The 24,180-nt window shown below is 36.5% G+C and overlaps 1 protein-coding gene across 2 annotated transcripts; it reads right to left on the reverse strand.

Annotated features, from left to right (window-relative positions):
• Positions 1-7,666: 7,666 nt before the first annotated feature.
• On the reverse strand, positions 7,667-11,657 carry IZUMO3 (IZUMO family member 3). Of its 2 annotated transcripts, none has more exons than XM_047700509.1 (7): positions 11,215-11,657; positions 11,002-11,076; positions 10,770-10,859; positions 10,538-10,555; positions 9,995-10,075; positions 9,484-9,557; positions 7,667-9,143 (listed from the first exon to the last, which is right to left on the reverse strand). In XM_047700509.1, exons 1-7 carry the CDS (start codon positions 11,444-11,446, stop codon positions 9,063-9,065), a joined length of 651 nt encoding a protein of 216 aa, XP_047556465.1. In that variant the 5' UTR covers positions 11,447-11,657; the 3' UTR covers positions 7,667-9,062. The 2 variants fall into 2 exon arrangements, with proteins under 2 accessions (XP_047556465.1, XP_047556464.1); XM_047700508.1 differs by having other exon boundaries at positions 9,467-9,557.
• Between the last annotated feature and the right edge of the window lie 12,523 nt (positions 11,658-24,180).

The following is a 24,180-nucleotide window of genomic DNA, read 5'->3' on the forward strand; positions in this document are numbered from 1 at the left end:
AGGAAATATAAACAGTGCTATACATTCTATAGGCCAGCAGTCCTTTTTACAGAAAATCATAGATTTCTTTCAGTTTTGATTTGTTAAATATGTAAATGTAACATTTAACTGATTGTTAAACATAATTTTCACCTGGTCTTGTGTTTCCAATTTTCTTGACGAAGTAACACATTGAACAGCTTGACCAGGTTTCACTGTGAATATTGTCTTCTTATATGCTGGTGTGTCGTCCAACATTGCAGCCAACTAGCCACATTTGGCTACCAAGTACTTGAAGCATGGTTAGTCTGAACTGATATGGCTGTCAGTATTAAATACACACCAGATTTCAATGACTTAATTTAAAACAGGCAAGATATCTCATTTGGATTTAATAAAATGCATCAGTTACACCTATTTCTTTTATACATATCTCATATATATATACACATATATATATAAATTTACTTTAAATGTAAAAGTAAAAGACTACAAAATTTAAAACTGCTTATGTGATTTTCATTTATGGCTTGCATTATACATCTGTTGGTTAGAGCTGTCTATGGGATCCATAAAGTAAACTAGTGGTAAAGGAGATAAAATTCTGAATGAAGATATTTGACATGCTCAGAACTACATTGAAATAGCTCACATTCTCCCTTCTCATGGCTGCATAATATTTCATTGTATATATGGACTATATCTTCTTTATCCATTTGTCTGTCGAAGGGCATCTTGGCTCTTTCCATAGTTTGATGGTTGTGGCCATTGCTGCTATGAATATTAGGGTACAGATGGCCCTTCTTTTCGCTACATCTGTATCTTTGGGGTAAATACCCAGTACTGCAATTGCAGGTTCATAGGGTACCTCTGTTTAATTTCTTAAGGAATCTACACACTGTTTTCCAAAGTGGCTGCACCAACTTGCATTCCCACCAAGAGTGTAAGAGGGTTCTCCTTTCTCCACATCCTCTTCAACACTTGTTGTTTACAGTCTTGTTAATTTTGGCCATTCTAACTAATGTAATGTGGTATCTCAATGTGGGTTTGATTTGAATTTCCCTGATAGCTAATGTTGATGAACATTTTTTCATGTGTCTGTTAGCCATTTGTTGTCTTCTTTGGAGAAGTGTCTGTTCATGTCTTCTGCCCATTTTTTGATATGATTATTTGTTTTTTGGGTGTTGAGTTTGAGGAGTTCTTTATAGATCTTGGATATCAGGCCTTATCTGTAGTGTCATTTGTGAACATCTTCTCCCATTCCGTGGGCTGCCTGTTTTGTCGACTGTTTCTTTTGCTGTGCAGAAGCTTTTTATCTTGATGAAGTCCCAAAAGTTCATTTTCACTTTTGTATCAACATGGATGGGACTGGAAGAGATTATGCTGAGTGAAATAACTCAAGGAGAGAAAGTCGATTATCATATGGTTTCACTCACTCTTGGAGCATAAGGAATAAATAACATGGAAGACATTAGGAGAAGGAAAGGAAAAGTGAATTGGGGGAAATCAGAGGGGGAGACAAAGGATGAGAGACTGTGGACTCTGAGAAAGAAACTGAGGATTTGGAGGGGTTAGGGGTGAGGGGATGGGTGAGCCTGGTGGTAGGTATTAAGGAGGGCACATATTGCATGGAGCACTGGGTGTGGTACATAAACAATGAATCTTGGAACACTGAAAAAAAAAACTCATGTTCTGACCTTAAAGCATGTTTAAGTTATATGTAAATGGTTGTAGATAAACTATATAATTCAAAGTATATGATGCATTAGAAAAAAGCATAAGAAAAATAGACTACAATTATGTATGTGTAGGAAGATAACATTGCAAAATCTAAAACACAAAATACTCATTTAGTTACATATTTCTTATCTGAAGGGTAGGCCCTACTTGTGATTCCTGCAACCATATTACTATATTGAGATTACAAAGGACCCTCTTCTCCCAGATAGTCTGAAATTTTGTGGAAAATTTATTTTCTCACTGAAGAATTTTAAATAGAATCAATACAAATAAAAAAATACAAGAATCTTTGTTCAAGTTCTTGTATCCTCTTGTAGAAAGAAGACAAAATTATTTCCCCTCCCATTGAAAGGCCACATAAATCATCTGTTCCTTTTCTTTTTTTAATGTCTGTATTTGTCAATATTGGGATCCAACAAGGGGAGAAAAGCCCCAGATATAGTCATAGCGAGAACAATACAATAGGTGACTCTAGAATTTATTTTTCTGTGGTACTACAATAGTCTGCCTTTGGGTTGGTAACTTAATAAATCAGTCTTTATTGCCTGAAAGAGTTGATATATATTCTAAAGCAAGCCCATTTATAATTATACTTGTATTTTCGAAGATGAGACCTTCATTTATATTTTTAAAATTATGTGTTTCTTCCCAAAATTATCACCATGTAAATTCAGAATATAATAGTTGTTCCTTAAGGGCCTATTATATGCCAGGAGTAACCATTAGGTGGGGGTGTATCTTGAAATTTTTTCATGTGTGCGTGTGTGTGTGTGTGTGTATGTGTGTGTGTGTGTATGTGTTGGGGTGGTTATTACCTGAAAATGTTTCCTCTGGAAGGTCTGTAAGGGTCACAACTGGACTTTGATGCATGGGCCAGATCGAGGGTTAATCCTCAAGGAGATGGGGGAAAAACCCCCAACTTTTAAAGTCTGAAACAGAAAAACCTTGTGGATTCTAAACCTGTGGTGTCTAATATGGTAACCACTTAAAACCTGTATCTACTGACTATTTCACTTATAGCTGGTGTTACTGAGAAACTAACTTTTTAATTTTATTTAACTTTAAGGTAGATTTAAAAACTGATACTAGATTCAGTGAATGAGAAACTTTTAAGCATGTTTAGAAAAAAACTTGGATTTACTTTTTCAATTGTACACTTTATGATATATAAATGCAGATTAAGTATTTCCAATTACAAATTTCAAATTGAGATATGCTGAAAAGAATAAAATACAAGCCAGATTTTGAAACTTAGTACCAAGATAAAGTAAATAGCTCATTAATAATTTTACATAGATCACATATTGAAATGGTATTTGGATTGAAAGGTATAAAAATTGATTTCACCTATTTTTAAGTATTTTCTTAATGTGGCTACAAGAAAATTTAGAAGTCTATCTTTGGTTTATATTATGTTTCTATTAGACTGTGCTGTCTAAAGAAGAGGAAAACACATGGAAATAACCATAAGATACCAAGACTGTAAATGGGATATGACAACAAAAGGGAGAAACTAATGGCAAGTTAAGAGTTGGTAGCAAATAAAAGAGAAGGAGGTCCTTAGCTTATCTTATTGTGTTGGCAGCTGACCAGTGTATGTAATGCCTGGACTAGTTTGAGGGTTTAAGATTAAAAACATAACTTTTAAGTCTTTTGTGCCTTGTAATCAAAGACAAGTAGGTTGTTGCTTTAATAATAATAATTTTAGTTATTATTAGTTTTACTTTTAAAAAGTGTTAACTGAATTTACATCTCTTTTTAACCTTCCACATGGTATTAAGTACATTACGTACAGGCATTGAAAGAATTTTACCACAATAAACCTTGAAAAAAAAAGATACCAGAATTATAGGATGGGAAAAATAATGTTAAATCAAATTTAATTCCAAGGGTAGAAATCTTATGAAGCAGTAATATGGGCCACTTTGTTATGTAAAATCTATTCCATGAACAAAATACTGTATTAACATTGGACAGTTTGGAACAAATTAAATTACATTGTATTTGCCAGGGATGTCCTATTGCCCTCATGTTGAAGTTAAATAGCATTTTTTCCCACATAAGATGCAAGTGCACTGTAGAAAAGTTGGAAACACAAAAAACAACACGGAGAAAATAATAATGACTTATAACCTACACCACCCAGATATAATGACTATAAATTTCCCTTGTATTTTCTTTCAAAGATATAAAGTTAGTTTTTAGACAGGGTTTGGTTTGTCTTAATAAGCACTGCATCACAAACTCTGTATTTAATACTTTTCACCCCTTTCTTTGAATTCTCTTTGGATTGGTTTCATAGCCCAGACTGAGGTTATCCATTATAGAAACAACAACTTAATAAATGATGTCTTGTTGACTTGAAAGTATTCACATAGATTTCTAAAGTGACAAAGATACAACCAGAAAGTGTTTTATTCACTAGAAAATCTTGTTGAACATTTTCTGACACTATTAGTAAGATAAAGAGAGTATGGATGAAAGAGAAAACATGAATTCTGAATCCTGAAGAGCTTGTGCTTATTAGTACTTTCAGCAGAAACCATGAAAGTCCACCTCATCAGGTGGACTGATGAAGCCTCATTAGGTAAAGGCTTGAAGTGTTTTAAGAGCAATGCCTCACAGAAAAAACATCCCAAGTGGAGGCTAGACAAACATGCCTACCTGTCATTGCTGCCTTTTGATTGGAAGGAGTTTGTATTTGTTTCCTCTTTAAGAGGAAGGTGTTCATGCAAGTAAAAAATCACTTGGCAGTGTTAGCAGTGCTAGATGTGAAAATGCAAACCCAAGGGCTTGAAGTTAGGCAAACTCCTTGAGATGAAGTGGAGTGCAAAGTGCCCTTCATTTATTCTTGAGATATTTACTTCCATTCTCTGGCTTTACACTAGCTACTGTCCTTATAGTCAGTCTTGCTATTCAGCCTATTTTAGGTGATTTGAAAAATAAAAACATTCATCTTGAAGTCAGGAAAAGCAAAGACTCAGTGCAACGTTCCAGAGTTTTCTGTGTTTATCGCTTTTAAGACCATTAGGTACCTAAATGTCAAAATCATGCACTTTATCCAAATTCCACTTTAAACCCATAATCAGGGTAATTTGGGGGGGGGGTGGCAGGATAGGCTTCAGTCTGCTGATCTCTGAGATAATTTCTGGATTTAGATAATGTTAAAAATTCCTGAGAACTCTTAGAAAGCTTAGGGTTTCTTCAGATTTCTGGTCTAGCTGACATTAAGGCTGGCTGGTAGGGCAAAGTCAACCAGGCTCCTCGGAAGTACACATGAAGGAGCTGAGAACTTCTCATAGCCCTTCAAGTAAGTTTCTTACTAGGAACCTGTGCACTTGATTTGGAAATTTGGTATTTATTCAAATTCTGATCTAAAATTTCATGGAATGTGTTAATTCCAAACAATGTTATGGTAGCTCTTATTTCATGATTTCACTGCAGTGTTGAACATCAAGCTGCAAATGTTTTCAAAGACTGAGGTTATAGTAGGCAGTCTGGCAGACAAAGTGTATGTGGTAATATTAAGAATATCTAGGGTATGCTCAGTTCTAAATAACAGGATTCATTAATGCTTCATTTATATATTCATATTTGTATTCAACTAATACATTTTTTTTCTGTGTTAAGTGTTACAATGAGCTGTATGCACAAACAGCAGATGTGATTTCTGACCTCTTGGAATCAAACTTGATTCATGATTATGTAATTCCTACAAAGCAAAAAAAAGAATGTCAGTGATTCAATGTAGTTGGAAGTGCTAACATAAGGTGAGGGGGCCAGGAAAGTCTACCTTGCATAAGTGATACTTAAACCAATGCAAAATTTTGTGATACATTGCTAGTTGTTGGGAATATGAAGATAAACATGGCATAGTCCCTGTCCTTGAGGAGTTCATGTCTAGGAAAGAGATGTGCCTAGGAAGGCAATTGACCAAGGGTGAGATTGTGTATAGGGTGGGATGGTAAATTGAAGGCATGTGAAACACTATATGAAAGAGTTTATACTTCTTTTTTAGAAGTGGAGGAGCCACTGGAATATATAAATTAGGAGCTTGAAATCAATTTGTGTTTGTAGACTGATCATTCTGCATGCAAAAGGAAAGATGGATTTGGCTTATGGAGAGGTAGGATTCAGAGAGCCTGATTAGAAGGCTATTGCAATAGGCCCTAAGAGAAGAGGGCAGCAGCCAGAGAGATTAGGAGATTTAGGAGTGAAAATCAATGATAGTTGAGGACTGACTGGCTAGAATAGCTGAAGAGGAGAGAGGATTCTAGCATAGGCTGAGGTTTCTACCTTTTGGGTAATTTACAGTATCCATAGAGCCATTGCTAGCTAATGGAAAGGCTTGAGATTGGGTGTTTGAATCCTGACTCTGCCACTTAAAAAGTAACCACTTGGAAGAAGTTACTTAAACTTGCCTAGCCTCAGTTTTCTATGTCTATACAAAAATGGCTGAAAATAATTTTGTGGGATTTATGGGAAGATAATTATGAAATCTAGTGAATTGCCCTTGCCTATAGTATACATTCAACATGTATCTTCTTCAGTTTTAGGCATATGGAGTTTAAAGCCATTTATTTTGTGTCTGATGGATATATCTAGTATGTATTCAAAAACAGAGGTTGAGGCCTTGGGAAGGGGGGTGCAAATAAAAGCCCAAGAATTTGGAGATAGGATTATTAGATGATAGTTGAGATCACTTAAACTTTATGAGTTTCCATTATAAGAACAAAACCTGCCTCATGTAAGAGGTGTGCTTAAAGAAACCTTTAGCACTCTAAAAAGACTTAGAACTGACAAGTAACTTGAGGAATAAAGAGAACTCTTTGAATATAACAATTAAAAGATCACTGACAACCTTAAAGCAATTTCCATATGGCGGTGAGGAACAGAATGTAGATTGTGGTGATTTGAGGGTAGATTAGAAATGAAGAAATAGTTATGATATAGAATGTTCTTTTAAGAAAGTTGGCATGGCGATTTGGGGTGGTAGGTAGAAGTAGATAAAGGATAAAGAAAAGAGGCTTTAATTTATAGTAATAGACACTGAGAGGAAAGATCTAGTATTGAAGCAGAGGGAGATGGGAGAAGTGATGGGAGATAAATAATGAAGTGAAGGAATATTCTAGAAGAAGCTGCAGCTCAGGAAACATAAATCACAAAAGAATGCATTTGCCTGAGATGGAATGTGTCAGAATGTGAAGGCGTGAAGTTGGAAAGACTATCAATTATTGGAATTTAAGAAGCTTCCAATATCAACCCAGCTATTGTTTTATCCTCTTACTTAGCTTTTATTTTTGTGTTCCAATAACGTATGTTTTGAGTACCTTAACTGGATTGGCTAATACCTTTTAATGTTATCTCCACATAAGATGAATTATTAAATTTTCATTTAGTAAAAGTCAAGTGAAATCTCACCTCTGTCCTTTTTTTTCCCCTGAGAAAAGACAAAAGAACCTTGGAAAATACTGATTCTTAAAAAAGTAGCCCCAAGAATGATAGGGTTGCAAAAAATTACCTGTGCCAGGGTCTTAGACTATCAGAGAAATACGTTACTCTAATGATTTATATATCCTATGGAAATATTAGAGCTAAACTTCCTGCAGTGTTGACATCAGGACATCAGGACATTGGAATATATATTAGCTCTTAAAATATGATTGTTCCAGTAATAAAATGATCTGTATTGTTTCACTATTGCTATCAATGAGTTTTTGGTTGAGTGTTTGCTTTTTGGAAAATGGTTTTACATATACTTTTTATAAATGTTAACTCTTAGCTCACGCTTAAATTGGGATTGTATCAAAAAATAAATTAATTTTGTATCATGTCTACATTTGAAAACAAGTACCACAAGACCTTTCCTAGTAGATGAACACAGTTTAATTAGATCATCTTCATTTTATTGTATTACAAACACATAAAAACACAACACAACCAACCCCTCCTCATACTGGCAATTCTGGAAATGATAAAGACCACGCTTGGATTTATTATAAAGTAATTACAATAAGGTGGAAGAATCATACACTGGAAAAGCAATAGTCCTAAAGCTGATGGGACTTCAACACAAGGTCAGCATCTCAAAGTCTTTCAAAGGAGTAAGACTATATAGAACAGTTATATTTAAATATTACCATCATGTGGGGATTTGTAGTAATCTATCCTTGGTCTTTCATGACTTAATTCTCTACCTTCTATCTGGAGATCTAAGTCTTACTTTCAGGGTCACTACTTGCTTTGTTCAAGTGCTTCGAAATACATTTCATTAGCTTTGATCTTCTTGCTATATTCTTAAATGTAAATCCAAACAGTCAATGAATATCTGTTTTTGAAAGCACAACAAAATCAATACTTAGTATTTTCAAAACAGAACTTTGGCCATTTCAATCAAATTTACTTGTTCTCCTGTATTCCCTACTTTAGTAAATGATGCAATGAAGTACCAGACACTAAATCTGGGAAGACATCATAGTTTCACATTCCAGGTAGACATCAAAGTCAACCTGTTGTATATCATTCAAGGTTTTTCCTTACACATGGCTGTTTTTTTCAGTAGTGCTCATACCATTTAAATTTCTTTAAAGAATATTGGCAATTGTGGGTTATTTTTTTCTTCCTATGTCAATATTACTAATTTGTACCTGTATTAAAAGTATCCAGATTATCCAAGTTTTAAGATTATTGTGAGAGTTCTGTTAGATATAGATATAAAGCATTTCATAGGCTGCCATCCATATAAGAGGTATTCAGTAGAAACAACTCAAAGGAATATAAATTAATATCCAATTCAGTCATGGAACATAGATTTAGAGAAAAATGGGCAATTCTCAACTATTCAGATCTAATATTTTGGATGTGTGTGTGAGATAGCATGATGAAGATTAATTGTTACATATTATTGAAGAAATTGTCTATGTTGAACCAAATGATGAATACAGAAACAGTAAGAAAATAAAAAGAAGTAAGCAGCCTTAGAAACTGAAATACTCTAATTACAGCCACTGATGAGAGTTACCAACCATGCATTTTTATTATCATGCAGTGTATCATCTTTATGTACATTGCAACATACCAGCATTCCATTCTGTACAACTCTGGGTATATCATTTGCCCTTTCATTGCCTCCATTGCCTCAGGATAGCATAAGGCTCTTTACTAGAGAACCTCCTTTTCAGTTTTTTAAAACACTATGACTTTATGACCACAAAACAGCTTAATTCTGAGTTTTCTGTTCTGAGTCAACACTTAAGAGAATTGTGAAAGACCTCCTGTATTGTATTTACTATCTGATTCCCAAATCATCCTTTGCCTTCTCATCTGTCATCCCCATTAATTCTTCAAGTTTCTTCTCCAAATATTTCTTTAATGACCTTCGTATTGCCTTCATTTTCCTCCGATGAAGCACACAAATATGGAATCTAGAGTAGAGAAACAACATAATCCTGACTTCATTATTAGTAGGCCAACTCTTAAGGACAATTATGTAACCATGTTTTTTTTTCCCTTCTTTTTCTGGATACTGCTCCAGGAGTTTTCATCATATTTAATTGTACTTCCTCCATTTCCTGTGGTTCAACTTTTATCCCATAAACTTCCATCCATTTCATTCCTGTCAGTATTGTACCCCAGACTTTGAAATGATTTCTTTCCCCTTATTGCTTTTGGAAGGTGGGGATCGGGTAGTCTCTTTGCCAAAGGAATGCTTGACCCAGTGTGTGTGTGTGGAGGGAGGAAAACTCACAGTATCAAAGCACTTCCCAATATCACAACTTCTGTTAGCAATATCAGAAATAGTGCAATCTCTCGATTCTCAGCCTTCTTTGAATCCTCTTCTAGAGGGAGAAAGAGGAAAATGGTGAGTGAGTTTGGGAGAGGAAATATACTAACTTGAGAACTTGATCCATAATAGATGATTCTTTTTAAACATCAGATAATTTCTCTGCTCATCACTTCCATCACTGTTTTCTAGTTATCCTGGTATTTATTACACTTAGATCGCTAGGCTCTACAAAATGGTTGCCCTTACTGCCCCAACCTAATTTCTCCACCTTTAGCAGAGCACCTTTTCTTTCATTTCTCAGCCCTTCAATTGATACAATGCCCAGTAATTCATCCTGGTACAAATTTTGCCCAATAATTTAGCTCTCATTTGTGACATTACCATGATCTGTATGGAAGGTGCTCACCAAATATTTGTGGAATGAATGAATGGACAACTCAGTACTTTGATCCCTGACCCCTCCAAATGCTATACTACAATCTTTGTTACCTCCACAATACTCTCCTCTGAAGCATGGGGAGGTGATGCGAAGGCAGGTCCAACAATCCAGGATAGGACCTTCAGTCACGACTGATAAAGAAAAGAAAAATAACGGAAGAGGGCCATGGCATGCAGTTTTCTTAGCTCAGACATGAAGTATGGATTAGATCTCAGGCATTTCCAGGATTCTTAATGTTACATTGCTATGAATTTCTTCTTCCCCTAACAATCAAATTTCTTGATGGGTCAAAACCTTCTGTAACTTATGTCAGATCTCTGGGGGAAGAAGTAGGAAAAATGATGCCTCAGTGTATATTGGTCCTACGGGTTATAAACTATACTTTAGAAGGCCTAAGCTCCTCTAAACTGTATGTTTGAGATTGCAGAGAGACACATTTTGTTGTCAGGTCTGATTGATATTTCCACCCCCATAATCCCAACTCTAGAAATTGGATTCTTAGTATGACAGGTAGGAGAGATATGGCCATATAGAGCAAATGAGATGGGAAAATATGGAATGAATTCTTAAGGTGTTGCATGTACTGTACTCACCGCAATCTTCAGAACAAGCTAAAAGAGAATCAGAAAGTTCTAATGAGCTTATAGTCAACTCAGAGTTTGCTGTATTTATACCCAGTAATCTTCGTTTGGTTACCCATGAAGTTCCAACCACCCCTCCATCCATTCTAAACAACTGTAACATGAAACCACCTTCCTCCTCTCACCCTCATTTCCTATTCCTTTCACATAATTTGAGTGTTGTTAGATAGATATCTTTTATTACCAACTTCAGAGAAGTTCTTTAACATCTCTTTCAGTTTGGATTCCAGGTTTAGGCGGACATCGAGAAGCTTGCCTTGAAGGATAAAGGCACCTAAGAGGGGGTAGAAGGGGTGTCAGAAACTAGGGGTAGACTTCCCCTTCAGAATTTAATCCTAATTGTTTGTTTTTCCAAGGGAAATTTCCTTATACTTGCTTGGGAAAGACAGTCTTTTAACATTGAAACTCTATCTCACCTTTCCATGTTTCATTGCCCAGTTTATAAAGTTCATTCTTCAGCCATATTCTCAACTTGATAACATCATCAACAGCTAGAGAAGAGAAGTAAAGGTACATGTAGGGGAATAATCACATCTGTGGAGGAAATTATGTGGACTCAGGTGCACTCTTCCCTGCCTCCCCTTCTCCCTTTAATCCACAAAACTCTCAGGGACTCAAACTTCCCTCACCCAATACCCGAAGCATCTTGTCCCTGTGGGAGACCTTGATGCTTAAACGGATCATCTCCTTAATTTGCCGTTCAAGCAGATGAACTCGGCCTGGGACTTCTGAGGGTACAATCTCTGCCAGCAAGAACCCAATATCTTCTGCAAATTTGGGGTCACATTCCAAGCAGCCTTTGACCCCATGGAAGCCTGCCAGGGACAGGGGCAGGAGCAGGAGCAACCACAGGTCTCCCATTTCCTTGCCCCAACAGTCCGTTGTCCTGGCAACTAGTTCACCTCGTTCCCTTTTCTTCAAAAATCCAGGAATAAGAGCTTTGTCCTGGATAGTCTGACTTCACCTTCCCCTGCATTTCCATCCCACTTCTAGGCAATCTCATTTCCCTAAGGCTCTTCAGTTGTTTTCTGACTTTTATCCTTCATTCCCGAGAGAGGGAACTGCCAATTGGGAAGCAGATACCTGAGTTCTGAGTGTAGAACACAGAAAGTGAGAGAAATCTTGAGCTCACACAAGCAAAGTTCCATGCAGGGGGAAAAAAAAAAGCACAAACTTTTCTCAGGAAAACGTTTTCTTCAGGTTTCTTCTTTACTTGTGTCTTCAGAAATTTCTAACATTCCTCCGGACCATAGGAGTAGAGTAGTGTCTCAAGAAAGAGATCTCCTAGGACCTTAGATTCTACTGCTATAGAGGAAGTGAGAAAAACCTGGAATATTAAGTTGTTTAGCATCCCAGTCTCTGAGGGTAGCAGTATTGTTGAAAATTAGCCATGGGTTTCTAGTTGTAATTGATATATCATTGATGATAATTTTGATGTAATAGCCTCTCAGAAATTTAGGCTATCTTTGTAGGATGATTTCCCTGCCATGCTATATAATAGCCTTCTTATATCATTCTCTTTATAAAGAGTCTGGAGCAAGGAGACTAGAAACAGCCATTGAGGAATATATGGTGATAAGTGAGACTCCAGTAACACTCAGGGTTCGTTAGTGGGTACATCTTACAAGTACTAAGGATGGGATGTGAGACATGTTAGAAAACCAGCACAGTTACTGTGGGCTGCCATTTCAGGCCACCGTGGAAGGAGCCCAGATAAACAGTTCAGCTTAGGGCTCTTTGAATAAGAATGTTCTCTGTCATTTAAAGAAGTTAACGTTGCTTTACAGACTTTACAGGGTACCAGTAACTTCTCTGTTATATTGCTTGTATGTCTGTGACCTCCTGGAAACCAGGGAACCTGGGATCTTAAAAGGTTGGTGGTAGAATTGAGAGCTAAGGTATGGGAGAGTTAGGGAATGAAAAGTTGTGAGGGAAGTACAAAGAACTGTTACAATGATATGCCTACCATGTGCCAGATATGGGATGTGCTAAACACTTCTGATAGATCATTGTGAGCCCTGATGGCACAGCAATACTTTGAGAAATTATTCCAGTTTTATAGATAGGACTCTGAGGCTCAGAAATATGAAACAATCCTTTCTACAAAATAATTTAGTAGTCATGGAATTAAGATTTGAACTCAGGTCTCTCTGATTCTAAATTCTCTATACTTCATTCACTGTCTGGTCAACATTTTCTGGGATAATGCAGAAAATAATTTCTTGGAATTATAAATCAGATGACTGCAAAGGAAATTCAAATCCTCTGATGATCCAAATCCACACCTCTGGTCTGATTTTATTTCCCTTGGCTAGATGATCTCATCTTTAGATGACCCTCCGGAAAATTTGCACATGCTGAGGTCTGAAGACATTTGAGGTAGTGGGGTTAAACTACCTCTGGAAATCAAAGTTGGATACTAAAAGGGGCTAAAACTTGGCAGGCAGGTAGCCAGGTATGAGGAAAAACTGTTCTTTAAGGGAAAATATACATTATAGATGTGATGTTTTCTAGTTAACAGTACATACTTTTACTTTCAGCTTGGATACTTGAAGAGAAAGTGATGGTATATTACTGACTCATTCTGCTCAGTGGCACATTATCTTGAACCAGACCACATGTTCTACTATTTTTATCCTTGCCTCATTCTTTCAGCTTAATTTGCAATCCAGGATTTGTAGGATGCAAGAAAAAAAAAAATGATTCGACTTCCGGACAGTGTTGGGAAGACGGAAAATAGCAAGCCACTTTCTAAAAAGACAGAAGTTGTAATTGAAAGGGACATATAAGACAGAAAATAATGGAGGAAATAGCACCCTCGTGAAGGAAACAGTAAATGGATAATAATAGTGTGAGCTGATGATCCAGGCAGAGGTACACACAGTTTGTACTTTCTATAGGAAGACCAAGCAGCACTAAATCTGGAGGAATTTCTTCTAGAGAAGCTGGATCTAGGACACTAGAAACAGGAGTTAACAAATACATGATGGGAAGTGGGAACCCAGAAATATTCAAGATGTTTTAAGAGAAGCATCCGGAAAGTGCTGATGATGGAGTGGATGACGTATAAGAGAATGACTACATTATCCTGGGCTGGTTCTTTAAATTTAGTAGATGTCAACTATTTGAAATTTGGAAAAGAGCAATCTTGAAATAGACTGATAATATAATGATCATATTACTTAATTAAAATAATGATACTTGTATCTAGGAGGCAAAAGGCTAATACCAGATCCTTCCTTGATTATGCTAATATTTGGTTTGGATTGGCATGGAGAGGATAGGATTATAGTCAGTGTGAATCTGTGGAATAGCTAACCAAACTCTTCATTTGCTTAAAATAGTGTAACAGGTATATAGTAGCACACGCATGCATAATATTTTAGCAAAGATATATTTATTCATTTGTAATTCTTAGATAAGACTCCAGGTTTTTCACAGATAGAATATGTGTTGTATATGTTCTTTTTCTACAAAACAATTAGTCCTATTATTTAGTCCCTCTGAAAGGTTAGAATCAGTTGTTTTGTACACATTTGACCTTTGTTATAAATCAAATGATACACTGAGGTTTAAAATCTAAAAAACAAGTCTCATTAAGAAAAGCAAGAAGCTTCTTACAAATAATTTCCCTCAATCCATAGCAAATCTGATTACCACATCCACACACAAAAATGAAAATAATGAATCTCTGTGGCTCAAGCTTCTTATAGCCTCTTTTCTTGTGGGTTACTTGTCCCAGCCAAGCCCTGCTGCATTCTTTCTCCATCTGTAGCTCTTCAGTGGATGCCCTAGAAATTTGGCAAATAATCCAGAAACCTCTTGTAGTTAAGTGTGATTAAATTATTTCCTGACTATAATCTGGGACTAGGAAACCCATACTTGGTATCTGGCCATGTTAGAAGCTAGCTATCTAGGCAGCATAATAATCATAATTATAAATATTGAAATATTCCTATAGTCCAGATCCTTCACAAGTAAAGAGATTTTAATATTTTCTGTATGCCTGCCCATTTATATTGAATTGCCATTAAGCCAGTTTCTCTCCCCATCTTCCACTCATTCTTTAGAAAAAGTCATAACGGGGACACCTCATTGGCTCAGTTAAGTATCTGCCTTTGGTTCAGGTCATGAACCAGGGTCCTGAGATCAAGCCCCATGTCAGACTTTGTGCCCAACGGGGAGCCTGCTTCTCCTTCTCCCTCTGCCTGCTCCTCCCCTGCTTGTTTTCTTTCTCTCTCTCTCTCTCTTTCTCTCAAATAAATAAAGTCATACGAAAAGAAAAAGTTCTAAGTTTGGAGCTTGGAAGACTTTGAAGGAATTGTTCTTTGGTAGGAAAACAAACCAAAAAAAGGTGATACTGTTAGGGATGAGGAAAACAGGGGAGACAATGGCAAAAGATTTATGTCATAACCTCTGCTCTCTAGACTAGGGTCCCAGAAGGGGAGATTATATTAGTTAGGTTAAAAGGAATACTACAGGAAAGATTAGTTTCTGTCCTGCATCCTTGAGGAACAACCAAGGCTACACCAGTTATGCACATATGACAACTGTACCCGAGGAAAAAAATAGTATCATGTCAGGACTGGCTAATAGAAGGCACTCTGGAGACAGTGATAGTACCTTGCACTGTGGAAGCACCACTGTCCTTCCACCGGCTGCTAGGCAAGGATGTGCAAGTGAGCTCAGGATCCGCCTGGGAAACTTGCCAGTGTATATCATCAAGGCTTCAGGTAATGGGACCCTGTCTGAAAGATGGATAGCAGACTACTACATCAGGAAAAGAAAAGGCATCTGCAGCAACCCCTAAGAACCTGATGGGGCCAAATGGTCAGGAAAGACCGCCAGACCCTGAGGAAACAGAGAACAGGCCCAAAGTGCTCTGCATGCCGTTTCCCAGAAAATACAAGAAGATTCAGAGATAAGGTGGTACAAAGCTTGCCTTAGAAGATACCAACACATTAGGAAAGAACAAAACAAATATACTCAACATTAAAATATATATCATTCAAGGAAGGGAACACCTATTAGTGAAGAAATCCGCTGGATAATTTACTGAAGAGGACAAGGCAGGGATTTTAAATGGGAAGAGTTCATGGTAATTGTACTTACTACGATTTTAGTATGGTTGGTAAGATGGATTGAATTCATAGTTGGATTGGTAGTTAACACAAGCCTGATGTTTCAGTGATTAGGACAGTGTTTTCTTAGGCTCAAGAGAGATCTAACATTCCACAGTTACTCAATGTTCATAGTTCCTTATCAGTTTTAGGTGGTTAGAGCCAGTTGGAGTAAAACTTAACAATTGCCCTTTATCCCGTTTTGGAAAGAAGCAGGGAATGGGAAGGAAATATAAAAGAATGATTTTTTTCAAAAGGTATTTAGTTACCAAAAAAAGTATTTAAATATTGGGTGGGATTGAATTTCTCATATTCTGCTGTTAGTGCCTTTTTTCTTTGTTCTCTTGTGAGGTGAGAAGTGAGTTGGCTCAGAGAAAGCACAGACCAGTTATAGAACACAAAGAAGCTATGTCTCCTTTGTATATCTGAGAAAAGTGCAGATAAATGTGTGACCTTGCAACATAAACACTGTCATATTTAATTCAAGACAAGCTTGCATTAGTATTTCCACTTTGTAAAATATGAGCCTGGTTTTCAGACACACTAAGGGAAGTCTCCCAAGTTCACACACCCAGTAAGTAAAAGATTTGCAGTAACACAAATTTGTCTGCTTTCATAGTTCTGTTTCCAAAATACCAAAATATTTCTTGAGTAGAGTTAATCCAAGGTACAATCATCATTACCTCAAATTAGTAAGAATTTCCTAAAGGAAATTATTTTTGCAAGGAAGGAAAAATGGTTTCTTATTTCCCATTAGTTTATTTTTTAAAGAAGTGGAGTTCATAATCCTAAGTAACTTTTAATATTTCTTCCATACCCAATTCTTGTTTTTCCCCTCCTCTCTAATTACCTGAATAAAGGATTTAAAGACTATTTATATTCTACTGTAGCTTGTTCACCTGTCAACTGCAGTACTCAATTTTCTTTAACACCATGTATAAAAAGGCACAGATGTTAATCTAGTTTACCTTAAATAAGTACCAGGCAAATACAGTATTACTGCTTTCCTCCTTTCAAAGCAGATTAAAAGACAACAACAACATAACAACAATAAGAACACAACAGCAACAAGAAGTAGCATCATTGAACACACAGTCTGTTATCAAATAGCGTTTTTATATTCGTTGTGTGCATGATCTTATAAAATCCTTATGCTAAGAGGTTGGCACTGTCATTGCTATTTAGAGATGAGAGAACTGACACTGATTAGTTAAGGATGCTGCAGGAGATCACACAGCCCTCTGGTGGGGCAGCTTGAATTCTTAATCTCATTTTGACTGATTCTCCATGTATGTTCTTTTAACTGCTAAACTTTCTCTTGTCCTTTATTGGCCAAAAACAGAAAAACCCCCAAAATACCCCTAAAGTGAATGTCCTGCTCTTGTGCATAATGAATTGTCATATTTCTGCAAAATCAGCATTTGGTGGGTGAGGCATTGTGGTGTAGTACACGGCGCTACATTCAGTTCTAATTCTGGTCTTTATAGGAACAGATTTCTCTTCAAAGTATCTAGTCAAGGAAGAAACTCTGAGTTGAACTTGAACTTCCTCGTCACTACCCTTTGATAAATGATCTTGTTGTTGATAATTCCTTTGCGTTATACTACCTTCCATTAATATAAAATTTTACATTTGGAGCTTTCCCTATTTGGGAAGCTCTCTGTTGTCTTGAGATGACTGAGTTTCTTCTTGGTTTTCTCTAATATGCTAAGTAAATATTTCTGCTTAAATACAATCCCCTTTAAGCACTATAGCTATATTAGGTTACTAATCAGTTTGTTTTAAGTTAGATCAGATTTCATTGTGTCTTGCGTGGTCTTTTGTAAAAGGGTCTCAACAAAATGTACTGCCTCCCTATTTACCACATAATGACATAAGACAAAACCGAATCAATCAACTCTGAGGCACGATGGCTTCAGTTCAGTGGAGGAAAGAAGATCTTAGTGGATTGGGTTATTGATGGTAACTCTTGGAACAAGCTATGATAGTAGGTGTGGAATCTCCTTTCCTGGAGAAGATTGTTGGTCACCTCTCTCAGTGCTGGGCAGTCTAGTCTAGTAGTTTGGGCTTCTCCAATGGAATTTCTCCTAGCTAACACAGCTACACAGAGAATATAACTTGAAGTATATTTCATAAACATTTTTCCTTAAATTTATTGCAAGTTTAATAACCGATGTATGGTCAGTTCCTTTTTCAAAAAAATGGAAATTATGGTACAACATACACTAGATGGGGAAAGAGTTTATCACGTTCTGTGCTCTAGAAATTATTGCTGTTTCTAGCATAAACATAGTCACCAAAATAGATTCTAGAAACCACCCCAGTTTTTTGAATGGTAGGGGGACAACTTGAGAGAAAAATATTAACTGTTTTTCAGTTGCCGCTACCTGAGAATTTAACCGTTTCATTTTCTTGCCCTGGTGCTGTAAGAAAAGACCTTGACAAAGTGTGCATTGACCACTTCTCATTTATGCCAGGTGTAGCTCTATGTCTGAAGGGCATATGCGATAAATGGGTCATACATTATCTCATTTGCAGTCTGAGTTTTATGGGCTCCTGTAAAACAATTACCATATACACATTTTACAATAAATGGGCAAACAAAGTGGCTGCAAACAATATGGAAAAGTCAATAATTAATTTCAGATTTCCAAATGTAGCAGAGACACTGGAGCTTTCTCTTCTTTTCAAAAGAGATGGTTTCTTTGTTAGGAATATGCAAGCATGTTAATTCATTACTGTGTGGTTTCTCTTTTTCCAAAGCTTGTTGAAGGCCTAATTTATGTGCAAGACTGAAAGCTGTTTAAACGGATAATATGCCTCCTTCATGAGAAATACCACCCCTTTATGCTCCATTAAATTCAGACGTTGACTCTATAAGCTACGTACCAATTATTTCTTTCCAGAAACAGCAGCATAGTTTTTTCCACAAAGGACAACAGATTATTGCAGGCTGCTATTAATCTCCACATAGTCCACAGAATACATAGGACACTAGGGAGAAAACAATTGAGAAGCTATTTTAACATTTGCAAAACCGCTATATGCAGAGGAAATAAAAAAGAGATGCTTGTCTGTTTGCTACTTGTAAATTATTTCAGTGTTCCCCCCAAATGTAGAAGCAGCCCTTAAATTCATCAATAAAGACCTGCTAACATTGAAGCAGTGCCTATGGAGGAACACAGATGGCTCTTTATCTGGTTGATCTTTGTTTTCCCTAACATCATGTATCGCCGACCACTGCACATTCTTCTACATGCTCCATTCGGTGGATGGGGTAATAAAAGTGAGATGCCTATTAACAGCTTAAAGCGGGTTCTTTTCTGGTAACAGCATTGTTTGGTGCGTGGAAATGGGTCAATTCTCAGTGCAAACCAGAAGAACATACTAGTCCATCAGCATAGCCTGGCCTAGCTTAGATTTTAATATAATGACTGTGGATCATCATTTTAGAGGGTATAAATCACTCTAACATGACTGTCTACAGAACTATTGTTACCGATACCAGCCCATGTGTCAAAGTCCAAGGAAAACTTTAATGAGAAGCTAGTCATTAGGTTATTTAAAAATTGTAACTTTTACAATTTATCCAGTCAAAAATATTGAGCACCAACTACTTTCATTCCACAAGTACTGAACATTTATCAGGACTATCAGTAAAAGGGAAGATGAGTATAGAAATGCCTCTACTTTCATAGAACTTGCAATCAAGTAGTATAGAGCTGATCATGGAATCTGAACTGGTTTTCTTTTATGTGATTTTTTTTTTTTTTTTAACTAGCAGTCCTCTTGTTTCTGAATGGGATTTTCACTCAGTTCTATGCAGATGAACATTTGGGTAGTCTTGTCCACAGATCAGAGTGAACCCAGGACTAGCTTAAGCCAATTAGTTTTTTATTTTATTTTTTTTATTTTTTTATTTTTTATTTTTAAAGATTATTTATTTATTTATTTGACAGAGAGAGAGAGATCACAAGTAGACAGAGAGACAAGCAGAGAGAGAGAGGAGGAAGCAGGCTCCCTGCTGAGCAGAGAGCCCGATGCGGGACTCGATCCCAGGACCCTGAGATCATGACCTGAGCCGAAGGCAGCGGCTTAACCCACTGAGCCACCCAGGCGCCCGCCAATTAGTTTTTTAATTAGTATTTTTAATTCCCTAGAAACTGCATCAAGTTATGGGTATGGAAACAAATGAGATATTGGCAAAAACTAGTGGAGGGTTTCGGGGAGAAAAGACAGTTCCTCCTTTTTGCTCAGTAGCTACTAAGAAGAAACTTGAGCTGTCCTTCAGGACTTGGTGATGTAAAAAATCTGAACACTGGAACTGCAACTGCCAGAGGTCAGCTGACCCTTAACAGCTCATGATAGCTGATCCTATAATCCACTCTGTCTTCGGTGACATCATACTGGTAGCTTGAAGTGGCCATGTTGGGAGTATTTACATCATAGAAACCACAAATGCTTTAAACGAAGGCGTTGGCCCCTTTGCCCCTTTCTCAGCCCCCTGCAACACCTCCACCATTGTTTGTTTGAGTAACTGCAGAGAGTTCATAGTGTAGAGACAACATGAGGCCAGCAGAGAGCCTTGAGAAACTGGGTCTTGGTAATACCCTTTGAACTCTTAAGATCAAGCTATTTGAGGAACCTGCCCTCCTTCTCTGGAGTTTTCAGTTAGGTGTGTATATAAAATCCCCATGAAATAACAAAGGTTTCAAGGTTAATATCATTTTTTGAAGGTAGAACATTCTAAATTTGCATTATTTAAAGCGTTCTCTTAGATGCTAATTGAAGTTTCTGAAAAAGGGAGTGTGCGTACTGGGACTCTTAAGGGAGGAATTGACAAATTTGAATATATAACTCTGCTTTTCAAGGTACATCTGGTGGACAGGAGCTCAGGGGGTTGATAATCTGGAAAAGACAGTTTAATTGTTAAAGACATGTGTTGCCTGCAGAGGTAAAGGTTAAGTAATTAAACAAAAGGTGGTATTGACTTAAGCACTGATTCCAATTATCAGATCTACTCCAGCAAAATTTGCAACACATACTAGCTAAGTATTGCATCTGTAAAATTTGCAGAGCCACATCTCTGTTTCTATACCAGTTACTAGCCAACTAGGCAGTGAGTTTTGAGTGGAAAAATCCAAAATAACTGTGATCAAATTAAAACCTCTCTTTTAATATGATAGCGACACAACAGAGTCGCTTGATTGTACTGAGGCTAAAATAGAATTTTTAGTGAGTCTTAACAATGAACAAATAATTTCAATCCTATTTTTAGTAATATACTCAAAGAAAAAAATAAACTATGATATAACAAATTACTAATAGAGAAACATTGGTATGTTTTTTAAAGCTAATTTTTGTACAATATTTTTTCTTGTGAATTTATGGACAATATTAGCAAGGGAGTAGATCTTAAATATTTAATGAAGTCCTGATATGTGTCAGACACTTTTAGAAGTACTATGCCATTTCATTTTCTTGGCAGCCCCGTGGACAAAGGTTTGATATTCTCAATTTGTTAAGTAAAGAAATTGATCTCCAAAAGGAAAAATTACTCGTCAAAACTTATGTGTCCTGTGAGGGGCAAAGTTGGGTCCGACTCCAATGTTCATACTTAGCTGAATTAAATCAACTAAATATCTTGATGTATATTTAATCCTAATGCCATCAAAAGGATAAATGGATTTAGAGATGAAAACTAAGGGGTATTTTGTTTGTGTTGGAGGATATGAAACAGAGGGCAAGCCATTGAGACTGTTAAATTAATTATCACATGTGTCCAATTTGAGTTAAAAAAAGTTTGATAACAGTGCTTAATATGAACCTGAAGGCTTATCCTCTGACCTGAATTTCTACTTGGAAAATATTGGTAGTGTAGAAGAAATGTCCAAACGTGATTAGACACATGATCTTTAATGTGTGGGATAAGATAAATAGGGAATTTTAAAATTAGGATAAAATAATCAACTACTTCTATCTCAGCATCAGACAAATGACTGAGAAAGACAAGAATCTGGAGAAGCAGAATTGTCCCATCAAAAATATCCTTCAAAGTACTATTCCTGTGACCTTGGGCACGACATTTATTTAACCTTTAATAGCCAAATGTTCCATGACATGGGAATAACAAAACATATCTCATAAGGTCATTGAAAAGATTAAATGAGATGTTAATGAGCAGTATTTCATGCTTACTAAATGGGCACGTATAATGTTATTACAAATAAAACTGTGTTTTTCCTGGCTTTCTCATTTAGTAGCTGTAAGATCTTGCACTAATAATTGGGTCTAAGTTTTGTTTTTATTTGTAGACGTTCTAATATACTACCCTGCTAATCTTTTCTGTTTTGTTTGAGAATTAAACTGAACAATGGATATAAAAGTACTTGATAGAATGTAAATTGAGGAGTAATATCTTTATGATGTCCTGAGTATAAAATCCTATGGAGCTTCTCAGTCCACATCTTTTTGGCCTCTGTAGTACTGGGCAGAGAAGGTCACTACCTTTTGCTTAAACAGCATAATTTACACTTCTCAATTTTCTTTACCTCCTTTCCTGTCTGGCTAGCTCTTTTTATTTTCCTTGCAGAATGCAGTTACTTTCCTGACCCCTTAATCGTAAGCATTCCCTAGGGCTATCCTCAGCCTCCTACTAACTCTGCTTCATCTCTACTACCCCTGTGACTTGGACATCTGAAATCCCTATCTACAACCTGGTCCTATACCTGAATCTCCCCATCTTAAAATGAAATTTCCCAAGTGGGGCTTGAAGACTTCATGGTTACTGATTGTCAAAATCTAGTGAATAAACTTTATAAAGCTATACTCAACTTCATTTTCCACTAGATATTGATATAGGAGTAACTGAGCTATAGTATCAGACACCATTTAGAATGAGAGATTTATCACCCTTCTTGGCTATAGCTTTTATAGGAGAAATAAGTAACCTCAGAGGACAAACTATGCAAATCCAGCCTAATTCACTTATGGCAAGGATCATTCTGGTGTTGAATTTATAGCATCGTCTTCTTCCTCATCCACTTTCTTCATGAAATATTTATTTCATATTCTGTGTAGAATACTAAGTTTTCCGAAGGAACAGAGGTAATCATAGGGTGTGAAGATTATTTTTTGCTTCAAGTTGTTCACTTATTTTAAGTCCTATCCTTCTTGCACTAACTTTAGCTTTTGGTTTACCATAAATGTGAGTTACACTGAAAATAAAAGTCCCTTTGTAAATATTCAATTGGACAAATAATCTTCTGACTTGAAGTCAGTCTGAAAGAAGAAAATAAGGTAACTTTCAGTGAAAGTTGAAAAAGTGGTTTCCGGGGCGCCTGGGTGGCTCAGTGGATTAAGCCGCTGCCTTCGGCTCAGGTCATGATCTCAGAGTCCTGGGATCGAGCCCGCATCGGGCTCTCTGCTCAGCAGGGAGCCTGCTTCCTCCTCTCTCTCTGCCTGCCTCTCTGCCTGCTTGTGATCTCTCTGTCAAATAAATAAATAAAATCTTTAAAAAAAAAAGTGGTTTCCTTCTAAATTGGAGGATAATTCTTACCTGGGAGGTAATTACTTACAACTGGAAACTACTGATTTTTTAGTTTATGTAAGGCCATAATAAGAAATACATAAGTTGACATAGGACTGATTTGTTTAGTACAAAAGGTATGTATTTTACCTTATATATTTGAAGCACTGAAATAGTTTTAAAGCATTTCAAATAGTTCCCTAATTTTAGGATGCAAAACCCCTCAGACAGAAAGGACAACAAAATTGTTCCCCAGAAGCCAACTCATTTATTTGAATTTTGATATTCAGTGAGTGAGAACCTCCACCATTGCTTGACCAAATCCAGACATACTCTATTCCTATACTCTGTTAGAATATAAATATAAACTATTTGTAATTTGTGTTAGCAGTTGGTGGTATATTGCAAAGAGAGAACCGTCAGGTTATTTAAAGAAAAGAAATGATTGCCAAATTATGACCAAAAACTCTTTGGAATTCTTAGATAGAAAATGTTTATTGTTGAAGTTGTAACTGGAAGATTATCAATATGGGAAAACTGAAGGGTTGAGATAAAAGTAATCTCTATCTAAACATCGGTTAATTTAGGGTTAACCAATCTATGGGCAATTTTTTGGTTGCTGAAAACTCAGCTGTAACTCAGGTCTTATATCCTATATAATCTTCTTTATAATTCTATGAAGAAGTTACCTATAATTTCCATTTTTGTAGATAGAATGCTAGGTTTATGAATGTTAAGGTGCTTTCTCATGGCTGTATAGTTGGTCCTTGGCAGAAGCAAGATTCCAATCCAGATAGGTGTGATCCATGGGCTCAGGCTATTTTCACTGTCCTATACTGTCATTCCATTACCCCTTTGCAGAATAAAGCAACATTACTATATTGTAGATAATGTGATGTGATATAATGCTAACCAGTGATTTTTCAAGCTAGGGAAATTAATTTTGT

Source organism: Lutra lutra, chromosome 13, assembly GCF_902655055.1.
Source record: "Lutra lutra chromosome 13, mLutLut1.2, whole genome shotgun sequence".
Classification (NCBI taxonomy): Eukaryota; Metazoa; Chordata; class Mammalia; order Carnivora; family Mustelidae; genus Lutra; species Lutra lutra.

Bases quoted from the DNA above. Each gene is read 5' to 3' on its own strand.
- IZUMO3 (XM_047700508.1), bottom strand. From the start codon at position 11,446: ATGGGAGACCTGTGGTTGCTCCTGCTCCTGCCCCTGTCCCTGGCAGGC. The intron at 11,077-11,214 runs GTGAGGGAAGTT...TCTCTTCTCTAG, and splicing joins CAAGATGCTTCGGGTATTGG to CTGTTGATGATGTTATCAAG. The intron at 10,860-11,001 runs GTGAGATAGAGT...ACCCCCTCTTAG, and splicing joins GGGCAATGAAACATGGAAAG to GTGCCTTTATCCTTCAAGGC.